The following is a 26612-nucleotide window of genomic DNA, read 5'->3' as shown; positions in this document are numbered from 1 at the left end:
CTCTTGCGCCCACACTGCCTGGTCTCCACCCACCACCATCTTGGTTTTCCTCCCTCGCACTTTTCGCTGCACCAAAATCACTTTTTTCACCGCTCCACTCCTGGTCCAATCCATACAGTGCCGGGGGAATCGTACTGTCGCCTTCCCACACTGGGAACCATCAAACAAATGCCGCTGGGGCCCCTAAAAAGAGCCCAAAAGTCCGTTTCTGACGGGAGCTGCCGAACGTATGACTTATCTCAGCATAGCCGCAACCGGAAGTATCAACATCATTGTTAACCACCCGGCCAATCTTTGTGTAATCCACAAACGTACTTATTCTAGCCCCCACAGTCATCTATATAATTTATATAAATAACAAATAGGGGACCCAGCACAGATCCCTATGGTATGCCACTGGACACTGACTTCCAGTCGCTAAAGAAGCCGCCTGTGTCTCCTACCACTGAGCCCACTTTGAATCGACCTTCTCAAGTTCTCTGGGCGGGATTCACCGGTCGCCAACGCCAAAATCACATTCGTCGATCAGCCAGAGAATCCCCATTTGCGGCGAAATCGGGGGCGGCGCCACTTTTGCGATGCTCCACCCCCTCCGTCCTCGGGGACTCTGTCGCATGGACGGCCTCAGTACATCACCTGAGGCCCTCCCCCGAAGCTCCGCCCCCAATGGGCCGAGTTCCCGACCGCGGCGAACACTTATGGGATTTTTTTTCGGGAACCCCGGGTGGCGGCTGTGGACTGTGACCAGCGCCGCCACAGTCGGGGGTGTGGGCGGGGGGGGGCGGGCTGCTGGCCGGTGGGAGCTTCAGCGAGGGCTGGGGAGACTGGTGGGGTGTGGTCTGCGGGTAGTGAGGGGGGTTACTGAGGGACATTATTTGGCAGGCCGGGTCCGTGCACGGCCGCCGCAGGCCACCGTCATGCATATGTGCGGCCATGGGCCTGGCAAATCTCCGGCCGTATCCGCAGGTAAAGCCGGGGGCCAAACACTGCGCTGCCTCCCACTGGACGGAGGATCGGTGCAGCTGTTGCGCCATTTTTGCTTCCGTAAAACGCCACTGTTTCCATGCCGGTGTCAGCACTCAGTCTGGAAATCGGAGAATCCAGCCGAGGTTTACATCCCATGTGCATTTGCCTTCTTTATAAGTTTCCGATGTGGGACCTTGTAAAGGCTTTGCTGAAATCCATGTAAACTACATCAACTGCACTCCCCTCATCGACACACCTGGTCACATGCTCAAAAAATGCAATCAAATTTGTTAGGCACGACCTCCCTCTGACAAAGCCATGCTGACTATTCCTGATTAAACAAGGGGCGGGATTCTCCCCTACCCAGCGGGGCGGGCCGTACTGGCGCTGAAGAGTGGCGTGAACCACTCCGGCGTTGGGCCACCCGGATAGGGCGGAATCCTCCGCTCCTACAGGGGCTAGGCTGGCGCCAGCGAGGTTGGCGGCGTGCCAGCCGGCGCCGAAGGGCCTCCGACGGCCGACGCGAGATGGTGCATGCGCTGGAGCGCCAGCGTGTGCTAGCATCATCCCAGCACATGCGCAGGGGGGTTCTTCTCCGCGCCCGCCATGGCGGAGCGTTACAGTGGCCGGCGTAGAGGGAAAGAGTGCTCCCACTGCAGAGGGCCGCCCGTGGATCAGTGGGCCCCCATCGTGGGCCAGGCCACCGTGAGGCGCCCCCACTGGGACCAGCTCCCCCCCCCCCCCCGAGGTCTCCGCGGGCCGCCCGGAGAGCCAGGTCCCGCCGGTATGGACCTGGTGTATTTTACGCCGGCGGGACCAGCCGAAAACGGGCGGCCACTCAGCCCATCGAGGGCTGGAGAATCGCCGGGTGGGCTGCTGCCAATGGCCCCCGAACGGCACAGCGTGATTCCCGCCTCTGCCGAAAAAGCGGCGCCGGAGGATCCGGCAGCCAGCGTCGTGGCGGGATTCACGCCACCCCCCCGTCGATTCTCTGGCCCGGCGGGGGCTCGGAGAATCCTGCCCCTTGTCTCTCCAAGAGATAAATTCTCTCCTTTAGAATTGTTCCCAATACTGTCCTTACCACTGATGTGAAACTCCCTGGTTTGTAGTTCCCTTGCTTATCTCTACAACCTTTCTTAAATGGTGGGACCACATCAGCTGTTCTCCAGTCCTCTGGCACCTCCCCATAGGCCAGAAAGGAATTAAAAATTTGGGTCAGAGCCCTTGCAATGTACTCCCTCGTTTCCCACAGCATTCTGGGACACAATTCAACCAGACCTGGCGTCTTGTCCACTTTTAAGCCTCCCAACACCTGGACTCCCTGTGACAATTTGCTCAAGAACCTCACAGTCTCTGTCCCTGAGTTTCATAGCTACCTTCTAATTCTCTTGGGTGAAGACAGATACGAAGTTTCGTTCAACATCCTACCAATGTCCTCTGTCTCCCCCCACAGATTTCCCTGTTGGTCCCTAATAGGCCCTCCTCTTTCCATGGTTATCCTCTTCCCATTGATATACTTATACAAGATCTTGGGATTTTCCTTACTTTTACCAGTCAGAGCTTTCACATATGCCCTCTTTGCTCTCCTAATTGCCTAAAACAAGGAAGCACATTTTAAAAATAAGGGGCCGTGTATTTCAGATGGATGTGGGAGGAAATTCCTCTCTGAGGGGGTGTTATTCTTTGAAATTCTCTTTTCCAGCTGGCCCATTGAATATATTCAACACAAACTTAGACAGGCTGCACAGAATGTCAAGGGCTATGGGGAATAGGCAGGAAAGTGGTGTTGAGACAAAGATCAGAACAGTCATGATCTAAATAGGGGAGCAGGCTTGAGCGATTGAATGCTCCTATTTTTCATGACCAGACTCATCTTTGCAGTGATATTGGTTGAGGAATAAATATTGATCAGAGAACTTGCCTGCCCTGCTTCGAATAATGCCATGGCATTCCCCTGAGAGCATCGAGAGGGCCTCAGTTTAATGTTTCATCTGAAAGATGGCACCTCTGACAATACAGCACTCCTTCAGTGCTGCACTGAAGTGTCAGCCTCAGTTCTGCACTGGAATGGGAGTTGAACTCAGAGCCTTCCATCTTGGTGAGAGAGCTACCACCGAGGGTGCTATTTCCCATCAAGAGTGCAATCTTCAGGCCTAACTAGACTCTGTGGAATTCAAATGAATTGGATTGTCACCGACATCATTAATGTGAATTAGCAGTGGCTGGAGAAGGTGAAAGACCAGGACACTTACTCTGAAACCTAAGATATACACACCCAGCAGTCCTGCTGAGCTATCAATTTGACCCCTTGAGGGCCACGTTTAGCTCAGCAGTAACATTTTAACAAATATCACACAAGGTTTCCCGGTGAAGTGATTCGGAGCAGGAATTGGACTTGGAATTTTCTTTGTCTGAGTTTCCCTTTTTTTTTTTCATTGTAGCAAGATGATTTAAATCAAGAATTTTATTCAAAATCTCCATTCCTAGTGCTGTTTCTGTACAGCCAGTGTGTCACCATACTTTGTGCATCAGTAGAAATTTCACAGTAGGATCAGAAATGACAAGTTAACACAGCTTGTAAAGTCTAATTAACAATTGTCTCTGTCGCATCGCCGTGCACAATCTGAATTCGAGAATACCTCAGCAGGAAGGCCCAAGCAGCAAATATATTCTATTATAACCACAAACGGGTCTCACACATGTCAAATAAACTCAGACATTAGACATATTAATTTGTGGTTCAATTTCTGCCTGAAATGGGTACGCAGAGAACCAAAGACCTATATTTATACAGCAACGTTCCTCACCAAGGGAAATCCCAAAGTCCTGCATCGCACTGTGATCATTAATTGACCATCTGTTTTAACAATGTTGGTTTTGGTCTAAATATTGGTCAGTGCATCAGGTTGAACTTTGAATTCTTTCAATAGTACCATGAGACCTTTCACATTCACTGGGCAGAGCAAACGGATGATCCGTTTAATATCTCATCTGAAAGACAGCACCTCTGACAGTGCAGCACTCCCTCAGTACCGGGTGCCAGCCGGGATTATGTTCTCGCGTCTCTGGAGTGGGAATTGAATCTGTGGAGAGGATGTCATGGCCATCGCAGATGAGGGTCCTATAAATTTTGCAGGTGATTTTCCTGCTGTCTCATCACCCTACCAAGTGCATTTCTTGGCCGGGATTATCCCTATCCGGCGGGGCGGGGGGTCCCGGCGGGATGGAGTGGCATGAACCACTCCGCCGTCAGGCCGCCCAAAGGTGCGGATTTCTCCGCACATTTAGGGGCCAAGCACTCACCTTGAGGGGCTAGGCGGGCGCCAGAGTGGTTGGCGCCACGCCGGCCGGCAGGAAAGGCCTTTGGTGCCGAAAGGACTTTGTCGGCCGGCGGAAGTCCGCGCATGCGCGGGAGCGTCAGTGGCTGCTGACGTCATCCCCGCGCATGCGCAGGTGGGGGTGTTTCTTACGCGTCGGCCATGGTGAAGGCTGTGGCCGAGGCGGAGAGAAAAGAGTGCCCCCACGGCACAGGCCCTCCCGCGGATCGGTGGGCCCCGATCGCGGGCCAGGCCACCGTGGGGTCACCCCCCAGGGCCAGATCGCCTGCGCCGCCTAGTCCCACCGGTAAGAGAGGTGGTTTGATTCTCGCCAGCTGGACAGGCATTCCAGCAGCGGGACTTCGGCCCATCGCGGGGGGGGGGGGGGGGCCCGCAGACCGACGCGGCGCGATTCCCGCCCCCGCTGAATATCCGGTGCCGGAGAATTGGGCAACCGGCGGGGGCGGGATTCACGCCAGCCCCCGCCGATTCTCCGTCTCCTGCCCCTTGTGTTTACAGGCAGTGGGCGAGAACTGAGGCAGCTCAATTAATGGCCAACCCTGAGCCAACTTTCACCTTGGCCACAGTATTCCAAGGTCAAGGGGAAAAGGAGGCGGTAACTATTCATTGGCCCTTTTTTTCCTTCGGGGCCTCCCTTTGTTCCAACCCTTTCCCACCCCTGCCCAAACAAGTGCCTCCTCCCGATCTGGTCTTTATAATCTCCCCCAGCCCCTTTCATTGTTGACTGTGCCAAGAGGACCCTCCCTGCCGAACTCACCTTCTATCCAGTTCCTGGTATTTCTTCAGTCAGATTGGATGTGGTCTCAGTATTGGCCACCGCTCCTAGTGATGCTACTGGGAGCAATGCTCTGCTGACCAATCAGATGTTTAGTAACTCTCATAGGCGGGACTTGCACCCCAGATGGTGGCATGAAAGTCCGCATCCAGCCAATTTGCACTCCTTACGAATGGGACTGCGCTCCTTGCCAACCTTCTCATTGGCGGGGCAGGTAGGGCTGCCACCCATTTAGATGCTGTCTTATGACCTTCTGTTCCAGAGGATTGAGAGTCACCTCTGAGTCATGGTGGACAATGTGGCGGAGCACAATGTCTGAAAACAAGGGTTCCTAGGGGCAGCCCATCCCCCCAGGTTTCCTGGTATGCAGTGAGGAGTGGGGGAGGGGTGGGCATTTCAGAATGGGGAGTCCAGAGGCAGGGAAGGCTGCGTTAAACAGCTGACACAATTTAGGATCTTGCTACACTGACTTGTCTTTAAATCTTCCGATGCCTGAAGGCAGAGTCATCGCCGATATCGCACTCAGTGTCTGGCTTAAAACTGCTTCAGGGTCCTGGTCCATAATAGGACCTGGTTTAAATATGTCACTGCTTCAAGCACCCAGCCACCTGCAGCTTAGGACGAAAATAATCAGGATCACCAGGGAGTAAAGGAAGCCACTCGCTTGTGATCTGCCCACCCAATGGCTGGGCCAGCTTCAAACGTGAAGATTGAATCAAGCTTGAATCAATGGTCATGTAGCAGCAGCACCGAAAAAGGTTAAAAAAATTCTTTGCCTGGCGTTGATACCACATTCATGAAACAAAGAGACAAAATAACATTTGAGAACAGGGAAAAAAAATTCAATAATTAACATTGTTTAAGATATTCGAACATTGGCTCCCCATCACTCCCTCTTTCTCAAATAGTCCTATCATGTCCATCTAAATACAATCATTAAATATTTACAAGCTGCTTGCAATGATGACAAGCTTTTGAGGTATCCGCCTCCTTTTTGACCCTGAGCAGTTGTGGCCTGTAATTCTCCCATCGCTGACAGACCAAGGTTTCCATTTTTGGAGAGAGGTTGCTGCCTAACATTAGATGATCCTCCTGATGTCAGCTCCTCTGTTTGGTATAAAGTAACCTATTTTACTTTATTTCTGTTCTCCTGATGTTCTTTTATCTTCTGCTCGAAAAACCCTGGAAAATGAGGGAGGGAGGTCAGATATTAGATAGCGTACATGGGCTGTGGGGTAAGATTGAATAGTTGGGTAGGGTTCATGATAGAGTAGAGAGTGCATGGGTTGTGAAATGGGTCAACAGGGTAGCACAGTGGATTGTCACGGTAGCACAGTGCTTCACAGCGCCAGGATTCCAGGTTCAATTCCCAGTTTGGGTCACTGTCTGTGTGGAGTCTGCACGTTCTCCCTGTATCTGCGTAGGTTTCCTCCGGGTGCTCCGGTTTCCTCCCACAAGTCCTGAAAGATGTGCTTGTTACGTGTATTGGACATTCTGAATTCTCCCTCTCTGTACCCAAACAGGTGCCGGAGTGTGGCGACTAGGGGCTTTTCACAGTAACTTCATTGCAGTGTTAATGTAAGCCAACTTGTGACACTAATAAAGATTATTATAATGAACATTTTGAATGTGTCATATTCCTTCCTTTTTTTATGCAAGAGGTCGGACGATTTTTCAAATCTGAATAAGGGCAGAATGTGTTGATTTGGTGTTTCAGTTAGAAATCCTTGGCGATGCTCTGTGCTTTTTCATACACTGCGATTTAGAGAATGGGGATGGGATGGGCTAAGGATGTAAAGTGACCTCAGAGGAATGGTACAAAATGGTGTTTTTCTGGGCAGTGCAAAGCCAGAGAGCCAACGTCCTGGCCTCACACAGGGCCCGTGGACGGCAAGTTGGCTCTATGACCAGCAGAAGTCTCTCAACGGTGCTTGTCTTACCTTCCTGAGAACATGGTTGTCCCTGAAGCTCCTGAACAAACAACGAGAACATCTGTGTCACCATGAAGGTTTTGAGAAACCTGCGGATGGATTTGGATGTGACGGATTTGCGGAATTGTCTCTCTTGGAAGGTGGTTTCATTCCCGTTTTGTTTAAGGTGAGCAGAATAATGCCCAACAATTTTAATAAAGAAAAGCACAAAGGTGTTTGTCACCATGTCGTTTAGCTCCTGGCTGGCTGTTGGAGAACAGAACACGAGAGGGAGAGATACATTAATATATCATTACCACATCACAGCAAAGCTGCTGACAAGTGCACAACAATCTTCACTTGCAGGCTCTTAAAAGCCAAACCTTAGCTTCATAGAATCCCTACAGTGCAGAAGGAGGCCATTTGGCCCATTGATCTACACCGACCCTCCGAAGGAACACTCTATCTAGACTCATTCCCCCTACCCTATCCCCATAACCCAATCTAACCTGCACACCTTTGGACACTAAGGGGCAATTTTATAACGGCCAAACCACCTAACCCGCACATCTTTGGACTGTGTGCGGAAACCAGAGCACCCGGAGGAAACCCACGAAGACATGGGGGGAATGTACAAACTCCACAGTCACCCAAGGCTGGATTTGAACCCGAGTCCCTGGCGTACGGTGGTTAGCAGTGCTAACCACTGCGCCATGATGTCACCCCCTGTGCCACCGTGCGCTATCCCTCATGCTGTCCCCATGCCACAATGCCACTCCCTGTGCCACTGTGCTGCCCATTGTGCCACCATGCCACCCCCTGTGCCACCATACCACCCCATACCACCATGCCACCCCCTGTGCCACCATGCTGCCCTTTACCACCCCCTGTGCCACCATGCTGCCCCTTACCACCCCTTGTGCCACCGTGTCGCCCTTCATCCTTACATCATCTTTTCTTCTCCACTTTTCAAGGGCTACATTACAGAATAATCTTTTACAACAGAAAAGTAGAAATGCTAACTTTCTCCATTTAGCAATTTACACTTATATCGTGCCTTAAATGTAGATGAAAGGCCAATAACCAGATTTAAGGTGAAAGACGGAGGAATCAGGCAACACGAGGAAACAAATTTTTCTGCACATCAAGTTTTTGTGATCAGGAAGGTGGCCCGGAAAGGGTGGTGGAAGCAGATTCAGTAATAACTCTCAGAAAGGAAGTGTAAATATTTGAAACTGCAGGGCTATGGGGAAAGTGCAGGGAAATGAGACTAATCGGACAGCTCTTTTAAAGAGCTGCCACAGACAGATGGGGTGAATGGCCAGCTGTGCTATAAGATTCTATGAAGATTTATGCAGTTGTGCCAATCGTCTTCTATAACCAGAAATGCATGGAGTGAGTCACTGGCTCAGTGGTACATACGAATCAGGAGCAGGCGTAGGCCACTCCTTTCCCTGAAGAATAGTGTGAAATTGTGGAACAATTTGCAGGCTCATTATTGCAACAGCTCTTTATCCCAACTGATCGTCTGATGGGGAAATGTTTACTTCTACTGGCGGAAGGGTTTCTGGACATTCACAACCCAATGGCAGCCCCTCAAACCTGCCCTGCCAATCAATAAGATCGTGGATGATCTGATTGTACCCTCAATGCTGAAGATGTCAGGTTCAGATTCAAACTCCAGACCTGCCAGTCATGGTGAGTGGAGACAGGAGCTCTGGATGGGTGTTCTCGATTTACATCTGGATGGGTGTTCCACATTTTCATCTGGATGGGTTTTCCAGATTGACATCTGGATGGGTGTTCTGGATTGACATCTGGATGGGTGTTCTAGATTGACATCTGGATGGGTGTTCCAGATTGACATCTAGATGGTGTTCCAGATTGACATCTGGATGGGTGTTCCATATTGTCATCTGGATGGGTGTTCTGGATTGACATCTGGATGGGTGTTCTAGATTAACACCTGGATGGGCGTTCTAGATTAACACCTGGATGGGTGTTCCAGATTGACACCTGGATGGGTGTTCCAGATTGACATCCGGATGGGTGTTCTAGATTGACATCTGGATGGTGTTCTAGATTGACATCTGGATGGGTGTTCCAGATTGACTTCAAATCTAAGACTTCCCTGTATCAGTGAAACTGATGAGTGTGGGTGGCCCCATCTCATCATATGGGTTGTGAGTGTCCAGAAACCCTTCCTCCAGTAGAAGTAAACCATTTCCCAGCTAGACGATCAGCCGGGATAAAGATGGAACGCCCATTATACTAATGTGTCTGCGAGTTGTTCCACTATTTCACACCATTCTTCAGGGAAAGGAGTAAAGATGCTGCAGTAAATCAACAGCTGTGACAAGAATTTATATCTACTGGCTTCACCAGTAGCTCTGTAACTAGTTAGTGAGGTCTTTCCATACATTCCAACTGCATGATCAATGATTTATTTATAAACGGAAATACAATGCGCTGTTTTGTTTCAATTGATACATTATTGGGATCATTTGCAAATGTTAATCAGAAATAGACAAGCTCTAATTGTCACTGTAAAGCAGTCCACTTTGAACAGGTTGGTTAGAATGGCTTTGCAAACCAACACAACCACAGAAAGACAGTCAAGGAAAGGCCCATCAGAAATACGAGCTTAAGAAGGGAGGGTAGAAAGTGAATCCAAGTTTGATGGTCTGTAGTTCAGGTCAGAGGCAGTGCAATCTGTTTTCTTTTCAATACAGTGAGAATGCAGAGGGTGGCACAGTGGCTAGCACTGCTTCCTCACAGTGCCAGTGTATGGGTCCTTCCTGTATTTTCCCTTATTTCCCCTTTCTTTTATTTTTCTGTTCTTATTTTTGATTCATGGACGATAAACAGACATGTGATTTTAAGGCAAGCAGCAGAATTCAGAAGTTATAGGAGAGAACCCTCTGCCAGTCTCCGTTGGTTTGAACAGGAGCTCCAGACTTGTCATCACCAAGAGAGAGATGGGGTGGGACTCGGTTTGATTGATTGGATGGTGGCCGATGAATTTATCCAAAAGGTCGTACTCTGCCTGGGAACAGGTGGTGATTGGATCCTATCCCAGTGGAATGAATTGCAGAGCCCGAAGGAGTTTCAGTTTTGATCCTGGCAGCACAGAGACAAGGACCTGCTACTCTACTCCGTGTTTTCACCAGAAAAGAATTGATCAAATTCCAATGTACAAGAAAAGTGCAGGAAGACTTGACCAGATCTGGGAACGGAGGTTGAAGCCTTGGACCATCTCGGGTTTGATACTGAGTTTGAAGAGATTGAAAAGAATAGAAGACACCAAGAGAAAGGCCAATAATCAGATTTAAGGTAAAAGGCAAAGGAATCAGAGGCAACATTTAATGATGGCGGACATAGAGTTTCACTGGCCAATGAAAAGAGAGCGTCACCAAGAACATGGATGGTGAAGTCCACAATATTACGAGTAAGAGTAAGTGAAGAAATGGTTTGCTGCCTCACTGAGTTATACGGCAAGAGCTTTCTCTGTTATACTTCGAAGAGAATGGATGTTGGAAGCTTTGAAGAGAGGGGAGCTGGAGAAAGATGGTGCCTGCTGAGTGGAGTGATCCTGAGATATTGTAAAGATGGATGTGTGCAGGAGGCCACTGATACAGAGAGGGAAGATAGTCAGAGAAGGAACCAAGAGAGATAATATCAGACGATCAGCTATTAGTTAAAGCACTGAGATGTTTGAAAACAAATTAGAATCGAACGATGAATTTATTGTTGGTTTAGTTTTCGGAAATGCACTTTGCCAGAATAGGCAGACACACTCAAAGTGGATGAAACCAATCACCAAAGTGTTAAAGAACAGAGTTTCAGCGATCAAGGGATCTATTACATAAGGGGTGAACAACATTGGTGCCTCTTACACTGGTTGGCCTTTCTCTGATTTTGCAGAGCGTTAAGAAGCTCCTTGTACAGCTTATGGGGCAGAATGTCATGTTCATCACCAACCTGCAGTGAAAACAGGCAAAATATTAAATTCTCCCACAGTCAAGTACTGGGTACATTGTGCAGTTGAGCACTCCCAGAGCAGAGCTATGTGTGACTAAAGTGACTGGCCAGAGTCCAGCTATATTGACCAGTCAGATATCCAATAAACAGATGAAAAAGACAATTGGATTGGCTCATAAACCTGCAAGAGCACCACAGCCTAATCCCTGTCACATCCATCATCTCTCTGCTAGGACCAAGGGATCATAACATTTGCCGCAGAATAACAGTCCACTAATTACTCCAGAAATTGCCTTCCTATTCTTTTAGTCTCCTTATCTGAGGAAGAATGTTCTTGCTCACGAGGGAGTGCAGCGAAGGCTGACCAGACTGGTTCCTGGGATGGTGGAACTGATGTAAGAGGAGAAATTGCATCGGTTAGGATTGTATGAGGGGCATGGACAGGGTGGATAGGGAACAGCTGTTCCCCTTAGTTGACGGGTCAGTTACGAGGCAACACAAGTTCAAGGTGAGGGGCAGGAGGTTTAGGGGGATTTGAGGAAAAAGGGTTTTACCCACAGGTGGTGACGGTCTGGAATGCACTGCCTGGGAGGGTGGTAGAGGCGGGTTGCCTCACATCCTTTAAAAGGTACCTTGATGAGCACTTGTCACGTCATAACATTCAGGGTATGGGCCAAGTGCTAGCAAATAGGATTAGGTAGACAGGTCAGGCGTTTTCATGTGTTGGTGCAGACTCGATGGGCCGAAGGACCTCTTCTGCATTCTATGACTCTGTATTCATTGGAGTTTAGAAGAGTGAAGGGGTGGGGGGGATCTCATAGAAACCTATGAAATTCCAAGAGGGTTAGGCAGGATAGATGCATGAAGGATGTTCCCGGTAGTGGGGCCACAGTCTAAGGATACGGAGTAAACCTTTTAGGACTGAGATGAGGACAAATCTTTTCACCCAGAGAGTGGTCGACCTGTGGAATTTGCTACCACAGAAAGCAGTTTAGGCCAAGACTTGGGGTGAAGGGGATCAAAGGATACGGAGGGAAGGCGGGGTCAGGCTATTGAGTTGGATGATCAACCATGGTCATAATGAACGACAGAGCAGGCATGAAGGGCTGAATGGCCTCCCCCTGCTCCTATTTTCTATGTTTCTATGGTAAGCAGTTTGGATCCCCCCTTCAATTGGACATATTCTGGCTACAATGAGGAACCTTGATACTTCTGGTTGCATCACTACGTTTGCCACAAAGATCCGTAGTCTGGATTCTTGCAAACATGGTGAGAGGTTTTATTTGGAGGTGTTGCTCATACAATCCAAGATGGAGAACTGATAGCCCGCAAAACACTCTGCTGATGTCACTACACATCCCATGATGCTTCACCAGCGGGGATGTATTCACTGACACAGAACTCTTTCCAATCTCACAACCACAAGCGAATTGTGGGCCGATGACATTGTGATGAAAGGTCACAGCCTGAAAACGTTTTCACAGATGCTGCCAGACTCGCTGAGCACTTCCAACATTTTCCTGTTTCAATTTCAGAATAACAGCCTTCATTAAAGGGAGCGGAGGGCTATCGAAATTCTGTCCAAGGCTGCGAATCAGGCCTGTAAGCTCTTTGTAAATTGCTCCTGCAAACTAACCCTTCAGAAATCTACAAAACATTTAAAGAAAGATCCACATAAAGAAAGCAATTACTTACTGTTTTCAAGAATGTACCCGAGTGCAAGTCCACCATTAAGCACTAAAATAGAAAGACACAAAACACACAGTTATATAAATAGTGAAAGGGAGGTAAAAGAGGAGTAGGGCCGATTAGGGACCAAAAGTGGGATTTACACATGAGGTTGGGGGCATGGCTGAGGTATTAAATGAATACTTTCCATCTGTCTTTACCAACGGCCAAGTTGCTACCCAGGCCATGGTGACCGAGGAGGAAACCCCATCACCAGAAGGTTTAAAATTGATTAGGAGGTGGTATTAGAGACTGTCTGTAGTTAAGAATTGATAAGGTACCAGTGCACGTGGCGCAGTGGATAGCACTGGGACTACGGCGCTGAGGACCTGGGTTTGAATCCCGGCCCTTGGTCACTGTCCGTGTGGAGTTTGACCCCCACAACCCATAGATTGGGGGCAAGGGAAGTGTAAAGCTATGGACAGTATAATGGTTAATGGAGATCAAGGCAGCAGGTTATGTGACAGGTTATTATGTAGAGATATGGGTTCAAAGACAAGGAAAAATAAATTGCGAAAAGTTACTGATCAAGGTGTTAGGATTCATAACAAAGACATAAAAAACAGCATAAGTGTACTTTACCTGAATGCTCGTAGTATACGAAATAAGGTAAATGGGTTGATGGCGCAAATCATCGTGAATGACTATGATTTAGTGGCCATTACTGAAACATGGTTAAAAGGTGGTCACGACTGGGAGTTAAATATCCAAGGGTATCAAACTATACGAAAGGATAGAATGGACGGTAAGGGCGGTGGTGAGGCTTTGTTGTTTAAGGATGGCATCCGGGCAATAGTAAGGGATGATATTGGTGCTATGGAGGACAAGGTTGAATCAATTTGGGTGGAAATCAGGAATAGTAAGGCGAAAAGGTCACTGATAGGAGTAGTCTATAGACCATCAAATAGTAACAGGATGGTAGGGCAGGCAATAAGCAAAGAAACAACGGATGCATGTAGAAATGGTACAGCGGTTATCATGGGAGATTTTAATCTGCATATCGATTGGTTTAACCAGGTTGGTAAAGGCAGCCTTGAGGAGGAGTTTATAGAATGTGCCCGGGATAATTTCCTGGAACAGTATGTAATGGAACCTACAAGGGAACAAACGGTCCTAGATCTGGTCCTGTGTAATGAGGCAGGATTGATTAATGATCTCATAGTTCGGGATCCTCTTGGAAGGAGCAACCACAATATGGTGGAATTTAAAATACAGTTGGAGGATGACAAGGTAAAATCAAACACTAGTGTTTTGTGCTTAAACAAAGGTGATTACAATGGGATGAGAGAAGAACTAGCTAAGGTAGACTGGGAGCAAAGACTTCATGGTGAAGCAGTTGAGGAACAGTGGAGAACCTTCCGAGCGATCTTTCACAGTGTTCAGAAAAGGTTCATACCGACAAAAAAGAAAGACGGTAGAAAGGGGAAAAATCGACCGTGGATATCTAAGGAGGTGAGGGAGAGTACCAAATTGAAGGAAAAAACATACAAAGTGGCAAAAATTAGTGGGAGACTAGAGGACTGGGAAGTCTTTAGGGGACAACAGAAAGCTACTAAAAAAAGCCATAAAGAAGAGTAAGGTAGACTATGAAAGTAAACTGGCTCAGAACATAAAAGCAGATAGTAAAAGCTTCTACAAATATGTAAGACAAAAAAGAGTGGCTAAGGTAAATATTGGTCCTTTGGAAGATGAGAAGGGAGATTTAATAATAGGAGACGGGGAAATGGCTGAGGAGCTGAACAGGTTTTTTGGGTCAGTCTTCACAGTGGAGGACACAAATAACATGCCAGTGACTGATGGAAATAAGGATATGATAGGTGAGGACCTTGAGATGATTGTAATCACTAAGGAGGCAGTATTGGGCAAGCTAATGGGGCTAAAGGTCGACAAGTCTCCTGGCCCTGATGGGATGCATCCCAGAGTGTTAAAAGAGATGGCTAGGGAAATTGTAAACGCACAAGTGATAATTTATCAAAATTCACTAGACTCTGGGGTGGTCCCAGAGGATTGGAAAGTAGCAAACGTGACACCACTGTTTAAAAAAGGAGGTCGGCAGAAAGCAGGTAATTATAGGCCGGTAAGCTTAACTTCGGTTGTAGGGAAAGTGCTGGAATCTATCATTAAGGAGGAAATAGCGGGGCACCTGGAGGGAAATTGCCCCATTGGGCAGACACAGCATGGGTTCACAAAGGGTAGGTCGTGTCTGACTAATTTGGTAGAATTTTTTGAGGACGTTACCAGTGCAGTAGATAACGGGGAGCCAATGGATGTGGTATATCTGGATTTCCAGGAAGCTTTTGACAAGGTGCCACACAAAAGGTTGCTGCATAAGCTAAAGATGCATGGCACTGAGGGTAAAGTGGTAGCATGGGTAGAGGATTGGTTAACTAACAGAAAGCAGAGAGTGGGGATAAATGGGTGTTTCTCTGGTTGGCAACCTGTAACTAGTGGGGTCCCTCAAGGATCAGTGTTGGGCCCGCAGTTGTTCACAATTTACATGGACGATTTAGAGTTGGGGACCAAGTGCAATGTGTCAAAGTTTGCAGACGACACTAAGATGAGTGGTAAAGCAAAAAGGGCAGAGGATACCGGAAGTCTGCAGAAGGATTTGGATAGGTTAGGTGAATGGGCTAGGGTCTGGCAGATGGAATTCAATGTTGCCAAGTGTGAGGCTATCCATTTTGGGAGGAATAACAGCAGAATGGATTATTATTTAAACGGTAAGATGTTAAAACATGCTGCTGTGCAGAGGGACCTGGGTGTGCTGGTGCACGAGTCACAAAAAGTTGGTGTGCAGGTGCAACAGGTGATTAAGAAGGCAAATTGAGTTTTGTCTTTCATTGCTAGAGGGATGGAGTTCAAGACTAGTGAGGTTATGCTGCAATTGTATAGGGTGTTGGTGAGGCCGCATCTGGAGTATTGTGTTCAGTTTTGGTCTCCTTACCTGAGAAAGGACATATTGGCACTGGAGGGAGTGCAGAGGAGATTCACTAGGTTGATCCCAGAGTTGAGGGGATTAGATTATGACGAGAGGTTGAGTAGACTGGGACTGTACTCATTGGAGTTTAGAAGGATGCGGGGGGGATCTTATTGAGACATATAAAATTATGAAGGGAATAGATATGATAGATGCGGACAGGTTGTTTCCACTGGTCGGGGAAAGCAGAACTAGGGGGCATAGCCTCAAAATAAGGGGAGGTAGATTAAGGACTGAGTGTAGGAGGAACTTCTTCACCTAAAGGGTTGTGAATCTCTGGAATTCCTTGCCCAGTGAAGCAGTTGAGGCTCCTTCTTTAAACGTTTTTAAGAAAAAGATAGATGCCTTTCTAAAGAATAAAGGGATTCGGGGATATGGTGTACGGGCCGGAGAGTGGAGCTGAGTCCACAAAGATCAGCCATAGAGTCATAGAGAATCATAGAAGTTTACAGCATGGAAACAGGCCCTTCGGCCCAACCAGTCCATGCCGCCCAGTTTTTACCATTAAGCTAGTCCCAGTTGCCCGCACTTGGCCCATAACCCTCTACCCATCTTACCCATGTAACTATCTAAATGCTTTTTAAAAGACACAATTGTACCCGCCTCTACTACTACCTCTGGCAGCCCATTCCAGACACTCACTACCCTCTGAGTGAAGAAATTGCCCCTCTTGGCCCTTCTGAATCTCTCCCCTCTCACCTTAAAACTATGCCCTCTAGTTTTAGACTCCCCTACCTTTGGGAAAAGATGTTGACTATCTACCTTATCTATGCCCCTCATTATTTTATAGACCTCTATAAGATCACCCCTAAGCCTCCTACGCTCCAGGGAGAAAAGTCCCAGCCTATCCAGCCTCTCCTTATAACTCAAACCATCAAGTCCCGGTAACATCCTAGTAAATCTTTTCTGCACTCTTTCTAGCTTAATAATATCCTTTCTATAATAGGGTGACCAGAACTGCACACAGTATTCCAAGTGTGGCCGTACCAATGTCTTGTACAACTTCAACAAGACGTCCCAACTCCTGTATTCAATGTTCTGACCAATGAAACCAAGCATGCCGAATGCCTTCTTCACCACCCTGTCCACCTGCGACTCCACCTTCAAGGAGCTATGAACCTGTACTCCTAGATCTCTTTGTTCTATAACTCTCCCCAACGCCATACCATTAACTGAGTAGGTCCTGGCCTGAATCGATCTGCCAAAATGCATCACCTCATGATCTCATTAAATGGCGGAGCAGGCTCGAGGGGCCAGATGGCCTACTCCTGTTCCTAGTTCTTATGTTCTTATGTGCAGGTTAAGTGGATTGGCCATACTAAATTGTCCCTTAATTGGGAAAAAAAATTTGGGTACTCTAAATTTATATAAAAAAAAAGAATTGATCAGGTACCAGCCATAATTTTTCAGTTGTGCCAAGGGCTGAAGAACTGCTAATCTGAGATGGTAGTCTTGTCGTGGTATTGTCACTGCACTAGTAACTCCGAGATACTAGGCAATGTTCTGGGGACCCAGGTTCAAATCCCACCACGGCAGATGGTGAATTTTGTTTTATGAATAATTGCTGTTCACTAAATCCTTCAGGGAGAGAAATCGGCCATGTGTGACTCTGGACCCACAGCAATGTGGTTGACTTTTAAATGTCCCCCGAAGTGGCCTAGTCAGCCACTCAGTTCAAGGGCAATTAGAATTGGGCAACAAATGCTGACCCAGCCGGCGACGCCCACGTCCCTTGAACAAATTTTAAGAATACCACATCCTTGTTCAAAAAAGCCCAGCAACTACAGGCCAGTCAATCCAACTTTGGCGGTGTGCAAACTTCTAGAAACAATGATTGCAGACAAAATTAATAGTCACATGGGTTAATTTAGAAAATCCAGCGCGGATTTCTTAAGGGAAAATTGCGGGTGGGATTCTCCGGTCTCCCAGCTGTACCGTTCGCTGGCAGCGGGATTCTCTCTTCCCGTCGCTTGTCAATGGAATTACTGATTGAAGCCACCCTGTCGCCGGGAAACTCTCCGGGGAAAACAGAATCCCAACGGTGGATAATTTCAGAGCTGACAGAAAGGGACAATGAGCAGGGAAAGCCCCAGGGCCGGATGGATACCCAGTAGAGTTTTACAAGAAGTTCTTGGAGATAGTGGGACCGGTCCTGACAAGGGTTTTTAATGAGGTAAGGGACAGAGGGACCCTGCCGCCGCCGATGTCGCAAGCCACCATCTCGCTGATATTGAAGCGAGACAAGGACCCGGAATCCTGCGGGTCATACAGGCCAATCTCCCTGATCAATGTGGATGCCAAGCTCCTGGCCAAGGTCCTGGCGATTAGAATTGAGGACTGCGACTTGGAGGTGATTGGGGACGATCAGACAGGGTTTGTGAAAGGCAGGCAGCTGACAGCTAACTTGAGAAGATTGCTTAATGTGATCATGATGCCCCCGATGGGCAAGGAGGTGGAGGTAGTGGTGGAAATGGACGCTGAGAAGGCCTTCGACCGGGTGGAGTGGGGCTGTGAGTGGGAGGTGCTTGGACGGTTTGGGTTCGGGGAGGGACTGGTTAATTGGGTCAGACTATTGTACCAGGCCCTGAAAGCTAGCGTTAGGACGAACAGGATAATGTCAGATTATACCGCGGGACCAGACAGGGGTGCCCACTCTCCCTGTTGCTGTTTGTGCTGGCCATTGAGCCGTTGGCGATGGCGTTGAGAGCTGTGATGGGGTGGAAGGGAATGACTAGGGGGGGGGTGGATCATAGGGCCTCTCTCTATGCAGACGACCTGCCCCTGTACGTGTCGGACCCACTGGCCGGGATGAAAAATATACTGGAAACATTGAGGAAGTTCAGCAGGTTTTCAGGGTACAAATTAAATATGGCCAAGATATTTGTGGTGCAGGCAAGGGGCCAGAAGAATTGACTGAAGGAGCTGCCAAGGGCTAAATCGCTGGCTTTGAAAGCAGACCAAGGCAGGCCAGCAGCACGGTTCAATTCCCGTACCAGCATCCCCGAACAGGCGCCGGAATGTGGCGACGAGGGGATTTTCACAGTAACTTCATTTGAAGCCTACTTGTGACAATAAGCGATTTTCATTTCATTTCTTCATTTCATTTAGGCTGGTGGAGGAAAGTTTCCGGTACTTGGGGATACAGGTGGCACGAGACTGTGGCAGGTTGCATAAGTTAAATTTGACTAGAGTGGTGGAACAAATGAAGAGGGAGTTTCGGAGATGGGATGCACTCCCGCTGTCACTGGCGGGGAGGGTGCAGACTGTAAAGATGACAATCCTCCCTAGATTTCTGTTCATGTTTCAGTGCCTCCCAATCTTTATCCCACGGTCCTTCTTCAAAAGGACTGGCAAAATCATCATGAGCTTTGTCTGGGCGGGAAAATCCCCGCGGGTGAAGAAGGCGCTACTTGAAAGGAGACGCAGTGAGGGGGGACTGGCATTGCCGAGTCTCATCAACTACTACTGGGCGGCTAACATAGCCATGATAAGGAAATGGATGGTAGGTATGGGGTCTATCAGGGAGCGAGTGGAGGCGGCTTCGTGCAGGGGCACCAGTTTGGCAGCCCTGGTCACGGCTCCCTTACCGCTGTCGCCGGCCAGGTACTCCACCAGCCCGGTAGTGGCGAAGGCCCTGCGGATATGGGGCCAGTGGAGGAGGCATGTAGGGGGGGTGGGTGAGTCTGTCTGGGATCCAATATGTGATAACCATCGATTCACCCCCGGGAACATGGATGGAGGGTTTCGGCAGGCGGGGGTGGGAAGGGTGGCCAATATGTTCCTGGAGGGGAGCTTTGCGAGTTTGAGGGGCTTGGAGGAGAAATTTGGGCTGGTAAGGGGAAATGACTTTAGGTACTTACAGATGCGGGACTTTGTACGCAGACAGGTCCCATCCTTCCCACGCATCCTGCCCAATAGGGATCCAGGACAGAATAGTCTCTGGAGGAGAACGAGGAGAGGGTAGAGTCTCGGATATCTACAAGGTGCTCATGAAGTGGGAAGAGTCCCAGACGGAGGAACTGAAACTCAAATGGGAGGAGGAGCTTGGCAGGGAGATGGAGGACGGGCTGTGGGCGGAAGCCCTGAGCAGGGTAAACTCAAATGCAACATGTGACAGGCTCAGCCTCATTCAATTTAAGGTCGTTCACCGGGCCCACATGACGGTGACGAATACTGCTGGCATGGAGGGACTCAAAACCCCTGAAGACTGAACTATGGCTTTCGGACATGTCAAGTTTTCTGGGTATGGAAAAAATTAAGTTCGCCTTGAGGGGATCTGTACTGGGGTTCGTCCGACGGTGGCAACCATTCATCGACTCCTTCGCGGGAGAGTGAACGTCAGCAGGGTTGGCGGGGTGGGGGGAGAGAGATTAGAGTAGAGTACGAGGGATAAATAGGCAGGTGGTGTCTAGGGTAGAGGAGCGGGCATGCGCAGTATGGTTCGGTTGATGTATTGGTTTTATATTGATGTTTGCACATTTCTGTTATCTGTAACTGTTTACAATGCCAAAATATATCTCAATAAAATTGTTTGTTAAAAAAAAAAGAAAGGGCGAGGGGTGGCGATCTTGGTGGGAAAGAAGGTGTTATTCGAGGCGTCGAGCATTGTGGCAGATAATGGCGGTAGATACATAATGGTAACTGGTAAGTTGCAGGGAGAGAGGGTGGTACTGGTCAATGTGTATGCTCCGAACTGGGACGATGCGGGTTTTATGCAGCGTATGTTGGGTCGGATCCCAGACTTGGAAGTGGGGGGCCTGATAATGGGGGGAGACTTTAACACGGTGTTGGATCCTGCACTGGATCGCTCCAGGTCTAGGACGGGTAGGAAGCCGGCGGCGGCTAGAGTGTTGAGGGGATTTATGGACCAAATGGGAGGGGTGGACCCTTGGAGATTTGCAAGGCCTAGGGAATTTTCATTCTTCTCACATGTCCATAAGGCTTATTCTCGAATCGACTTTTTCATTTTGAGTAGGGCGCTGATAGCGAGAGTAGAGGATACCGAGTATTCGGCAATAGCCATTTCGGACCACGCCCCGCATTGGGTGGACTTGGAGATGGGGGGAGGAGAGGGACCAGTGCCCGCTGTGGCGCTTGGAGGTGGGGCTGTTGGCGGACGAGGAGGTGAGCGAGCGGGTCCGAGGAAGTATAGAGAGGTACTTGGAGACCAACGACGACGGGGAGGTCCGAGTGGGGATGGTATGGGAGGCACTGAAGGTGGTGGTGAGGGGAGAGCTGATCTCCATCAGGGCCCACAAGGAGCGGAGGGAGCGGGGGGAGAGGGAGAGGCTGGTGGGGGAGATGGTGAGGGTAGACAGGAGGTATGCGGAAGAACCTGAGGAAGGATTGTTGAGGAAGAGGCGCAGCCTCCAGGCCGAATTCGACCTGGTGACCACCAGGAAGGCGGAGGTGCAGTGGAGGAAGGCCCAGGGGGCGGTCTACGAGTATGGGGAAAAGGCAAGCCGGATGCTGGCGCATCAGCTTCGGAAGCGGGACGCAGCTAGGGAGATCGGGGGAGTTAAGGACAGGGGAGGGAGTGTGGTACGGAGTGGGATTGGCATCAATGGGGTGTTCAGGGACTTCTATGAGGAATTGAACCGATCCGAGCCCCCACGGGAGGAGGGAGGGATGGGCCGTTTCCTGGACCAATTGAGGTTTCCAAAGGTGGAAGAGGGACTGGTGGCGGTACTGGGGGCCCCGATTGGGCTGGAGGAGCTGATCAAAGGGATAGGAAGCATGCAGGCGGGGAAGGCACCGGGGCCGGACGGTTTCCCGGTCGAGTTCTATAAAAAATATATGGACCTGTTGGGCCCGCTGTTAGTTAGGACCTTCAATGACGCAAGGGAGGGGGGGGCTTTACCCCCGACGATGTCCCGGGCACTGATCTCCTTGATCCTGAAGCGGGACAAGGATCCCCTGCAATGTGGCTCTTACAGACCGATTTCCTTGCTAAATGTAGATGCCAAGGTGCTGGCGAAGGTCTTAGCCACGGGGATTGAGGACTGTGTGCCGCAGATCATCCATGAAGACCAGACGGGGTTTGTGAAGTGGAGACAGTTGAACGCGAATGTGCGGAGGCTTTTGAACGTTATCATGATGCCGGCGAGGGAGGGGGAGGCGGAGATAGTGGTGGCGATGGACGCTGAGAAAGCCTTCGATAGGGTAGAGTGGGGGTACCTGTGGGAGGTGCTGAAGAGGTCCAGGTTTGGGGAGGGGTTTGTCAGGTGGGTTAGGCTGTTGTATGAGGTCCTGATGGCGAGTGTGGCCACAAATAGGAGGAGGTCCGAGTTCTTTCAGTTGCACCGAGGGACGAGACAGGGGTGTCCCCTGTCCCCCCTGCTCTTCGCACTGGCGATTGAACCCCTGGCTATGGTACTGAGAGAGTCGAGGAACTGGAGGGGGTTGGTGCGGGGTGGGGGGAGGAGCATAGGGTGTCGCTTTATGCGGACGACCTGCTGCTGTATGTGGCGGACCCGGTGGGAGGAATGCCAGAGGTAATGAGGACGCTTAGGGAATTCGGGGACTTTTTGGGGTACAAGCTCAATATGGGGAAGAGCGAGCTGTTCGTAGTTCATCTAGGGGACCAGGAGAGGGGGATTGGCGAGCTCCCACTAAAAAGGGCGGAGAGGAGCTTCAGATATTTGGGGGTCCAGGTGGCCAGGAGCTGGGGGGCCCTGCATCGGCTTAACTTTACAAGGCTGGTGGAGCAAATGGAGGAGGAGTTCAAGAGGTGGGACGTGTTGCCGCTGTCCCTGGCGGGTAAGGTGCAGTCAATCGAAATGACGGTGCTCCCAAGGTTTTTGTTCCTGTTCCAGTGCCTCCCCGTGTTTATCCCGTAGGCTTTTTTCAGGCGGGTTAACAGGAGTATAATGGGGTTTGTGTGGGCGCGAGGGACTCCGAGGGTGAGAAGGGTGTTCCTGGAGCAGAGTAGAGATAGGGGGGGGCTGCCGCTGCCCAACCTCTGTGGGTACTACTGGGCCGCCAATGCGACAATGGTGCGCAAGTGGATGATGGAGGGGGCTGCATGGAAGAGGCTGGAGACGGCGTCCTGTGTGGGTACGAGTCTGGGGGCGTTGGCAACGGCGCCGCTGCCGTTCCCTCCAAGGAGGTATACCACGAGCCCGGTGGTGGTGGCGGCCCTCAAAATATGGGGGCAGTGGAGGTGGCATAGGGGGGAAGTTAGGGCCTCAGCGTGGACCCCATTACGGGGGAACCACCGGTTCGCCCCAGGAAGAACAGGTGGAGGGTTTTTGGGGTGGCACAGGGCAGGGATACGAAAGTTGGGGGACCTGTTTGTGGACGGGAAGTTCGCGAGCTTGGGTGAGCTGGAGGAGAAATACGGGCTCCCCCCGGGGAACACCTTCAGGTACTTACAGGTAAGGGCGTTTGCCAGACGGCAGGTGGTGTAATTCCCACGGCTACTGCCACACACAGTACAGGACAGGGTGCTCTCGGGGGGTGGGTGGGAGTGGGCAAGATCTCGGAAACTTACCAGGTGATGCAGGAGGAAGAGGAGGCCTCGGTGGTGGAGTTGAAAGGTAAGTGGGAGGAGGAGTTGGGAGAGGAGATCGAAGAGGGGACATGGGCAGATGCCCTAGGGAGGGTGAACTCTTCCTCTTCGTGCGCGAGGCTCAGCCTCATACAGTTTAAGGTGCTGCACAGGGCACACATGACCGGGACAAGGATGAGCAGGTTCTTTGGGGGTGAGGACAGGTGTGTTAGGTGCTCAGGGAGCCCAGCAAATCACACCCATATGTTCTGGGCATGCCCAGCGCTGGAAGAATTTTGGAAGGGAGTAGCGAGGACGGTGTCAAGGGTGGTAGGATCCAGGGTCAAACCGGGCTGGGGGTTCGCAATATTTGGGGTGGCAGAGGAGCCGGGAGTGCAGGAGGCGAAAGAGGCCGGAATTCTGGCCTTTGTGTCCCTGGTAGCCCGGCGAAGGATTCTCCTTCAGTGGAAAGATACGAGGCCCCCAAGCGTAGAATCCTGGATCAGCGATATGGCAGGGTTCATTAAATTGGAGAGGGTGAAATTCGCCTCGAGAGGGCCGGTACAAGGGTTCTTTAGGCGGTGGCAACCGTTCTTAGACTTCCTGGCAGAACGATAGACATTGGTCAATAGCAGCAGCAGCTCGGGGGGTGGGGTGGGGGGGGGGGGGGGTCACTTTATTTTTGTTCATGTTATTTACACTGGAAGGGTCTGAGGGGGTGTATACACCTGTTGTCTTAAGTCGGGGTGTTCATGTTAATTTATTATTTAGGTACAGGGGGGAGGTGTTTGGGGGGTTGCTTTTTTAGATTGTGTTTTGTACTTAACCCTGTTGGGTTCTTTTTTCTTTCTCATTTTGTTATTGCTATTTTATGAAAACCTTTAATAAAAATTATTTTAAAAAAAAAAAGAAAGGGGCAATGAGGATAATGCCGTTGATGTGGATTTCCAAAAGGCATTTGATACAGTGCCACACAAATGTGTGAGAAAGTTAATAGATCATGGAATAAAATGGACAGTAGCAACATTGGCTGAAGAATAGGAAACAGATTTAAAATAATTGGCAAAAGAAGCAAGGAATTGATGATGAATTTTTATGAAACACTGGTTCAGTTTTAACAGGGATATTGTGTCTAGCTCTGGGCACCAAAGTTTAGGATGGATGTGGAGGTTCAGGAGAGATTCACTAGAATGGTTCCAGCGCAAATGGACTTCAGCTCTGTGGATAGACTGGAGAAGCTGGGGCTGTTCTCCATTGAGGAGGTTTTCGAGCCGTGTTCATGACCAGGGGGCTGGACAGAGTCGGTGGAAGAAATAGTTCCAATTGGCAGAAAAGTTGAGAACCAGAGGGCAGAGATTTGAGGTGATTGGGAAAAGAAGCACTGACATGGACAAATGGTTAGAATCCGCATGGAACTGCCTGAAACAGTGGAGTAGGCAGATTCAATTGAGGTTTTCAAAAGGGAATTGGCTAGGAACCTGAACAGAAACAATGATTAGAGAGTCATGGGTGTGTACAGCACAGAAAAGGCCCTTCAGCCCTTTGCATTTGTGCCGGTCAAACATAACCACCTACCTTACCTTTCCTAATCCAATTTTCCAGCATTTGGCCCGTAGTCTTGTATGCTCTGGAATCGCAAGTGCACATCTAAATACTTCTGAAATGTTATGAGGGTCTCTGCCACCTCGACCCTATCGGGCAGCAAGTTCCAAACTCCCACCACCCTCTGGGTGAAAATGTTTTCCCTCACATCCCCTCTAAACCTCCTGCCCCTCACCGTGAATCTATGCCCCTTGGTCATTGATCCCTCCACCAAGGGGAAAAGTTTCTTCCCGTCTGCTCTATCTATGCCCTCATAATTTTATACATCTCAATCAAGTTCACCCTCAGTTTCTTCTGCTCCTAGAAAAACAACCCCAGTCTATCCAATTTCTCTTCAAAACTAAAATTCTCCAGTCCAGGGAACATCCTGGTAAATCTCCTCTGCACCCTTTCCAAAGCTATCACATCCCTCTGTAATGTGGATTCTAGAAATGCACACAATTCTCCAGCTGTGGCCTAACCAACATTTTATACAGTCCTAGCATAACCTTCCTGCTCTTAAACTCTTTGCCTTGGCTAATAGAGGCAAGTATACCATCTGCCTTCTTAACCACTGAATCCACCTGCTCTGCTACCTTAAGGGGCTGGTGTACATGCACGACGAGGTCCCTCTGATCCTTGGTGCTTCCCAGGGTCCTGCCTTTTATCATGTATTCCCTTGCGTTCTTTGTACTGCTCAAGTGCATCACCTCACACTTATCTGGATTGAATTCCATTTTCCACTGAATCACCCATCTGACCAGCCCATCTATACCCTCCTCATTACCACTCCACCAATTTTTATATCATCTGCAAACTTACTGATCAACCCTCCTATATTCACAGGCTACGAGAAGAGGGTGAGGTAATGGATCCAGTTAATCTGCTTTTGCAGAGAGCTGACAGAGAGCTCCCAGATTGTTTCGATCTATTGCAGTTTGCCTATCACCGCAACCGGTCTACAGCAGATGCTAAATCTCTGACCCTACAGTCAACACTCGAACACCTCGACAACAAGTTAGACTGCTGTTCACCGACTACAACTCCGCCTTCAACACCATTATCCCGATGAAACTAAGAACCAAACTTTGCAATCTTGGACTTGACCACTCCCTGTGCAGCTGGATCCTTGACTTAGAACATAGAACATAGAACAATACAGCGCAGTACAGGCCCTTCGGCCCACGATGTTGCACCGAAACAAAAGCCATCTAACCTACACTATGCCATTATCATCCATATGTTGATCCAATAAACTTTTAAATGCCCTCAATGTTGGCGAGTTCACTACTGTAGCAGGTAGGACATTCCACGGCCTCACTACTCTTTGCATAAAGAACCCACCTCTGACCTCTGTCCTATATCTATTACCCCTCAGTTTAAAGTTATGTCCCCTCGTGCCAGCCATTTCCATCCGCGGGAGAAGGCTCTCACTGTCCACCCTATCCAACCCCCTGATCATTTTGTATGCCTCTATTAAGTCTCCTCTTAACCTTCTTCTCTCCAACGAAAACAACCTCAAGTCCATCAGCCTTTCCTCATAAGATTTTCCCTCCATACCAGGCAACATCCTGGTAAATCTCCTCTGCACCCGCTCCAAAGCCTCCACGTCCTTCCTATAATGCGGTGACCAGAACTGTACGCAATACTCCAAATGCGGCCGTACCAGAGTTCTGTACAGCTGCAACATGACCTCCCGACTCCGGAACTTAATCCCTCTACCAATAATGGCCAACACTCCATAGGCCTTCTTCACAACCCTATCAACCTGGGTGGCAACTTTCAGGGATCTATGTACATGGACACCTAGATCCCTCTGCTCATCCACACTTTCAAGAACTTTACCATTAGCCAAATATTCCGCATT

The 26612-nt window shown here is 49.4% G+C and overlaps 1 protein-coding gene across 4 annotated transcripts in view; it reads right to left on the bottom strand.

Moving 5' to 3' along the window:
• Nucleotides 1–3415: 3415 nt before the first annotated feature.
• Nucleotides 3416–26612, bottom strand: part of LOC140393981 (DENN domain-containing protein 2D-like) — a 229233-nt gene continuing 206036 nt past the window's right edge. For all 4 annotated transcript variants that reach the window (XM_072480697.1, XM_072480698.1, XM_072480699.1 and 1 more), the window contains exons 10-13: nucleotides 12666–12707; nucleotides 10886–10970; nucleotides 7020–7256; nucleotides 3416–6261 (exon numbers count right to left, since the gene is read on the bottom strand). In XM_072480697.1, coding sequence (XP_072336798.1) covers nucleotides 6206–6261; nucleotides 7020–7256; nucleotides 10886–10970; nucleotides 12666–12707 — 420 coding nt within the window. In that variant the 3' untranslated portion in view covers nucleotides 3416–6205. The remainder of the gene's footprint in view (nucleotides 6262–7019; nucleotides 7257–10885; nucleotides 10971–12665; nucleotides 12708–26612) is intronic.

Source organism: Scyliorhinus torazame, chromosome 17, assembly GCF_047496885.1.
Source record: "Scyliorhinus torazame isolate Kashiwa2021f chromosome 17, sScyTor2.1, whole genome shotgun sequence".
Taxonomy (NCBI): Eukaryota; Metazoa; Chordata; class Chondrichthyes; order Carcharhiniformes; family Scyliorhinidae; genus Scyliorhinus; species Scyliorhinus torazame.
The sequence above is the reverse complement of the archived record's forward strand: the minus strand, read 5'-3'. Positions and strand labels throughout refer to the sequence as shown.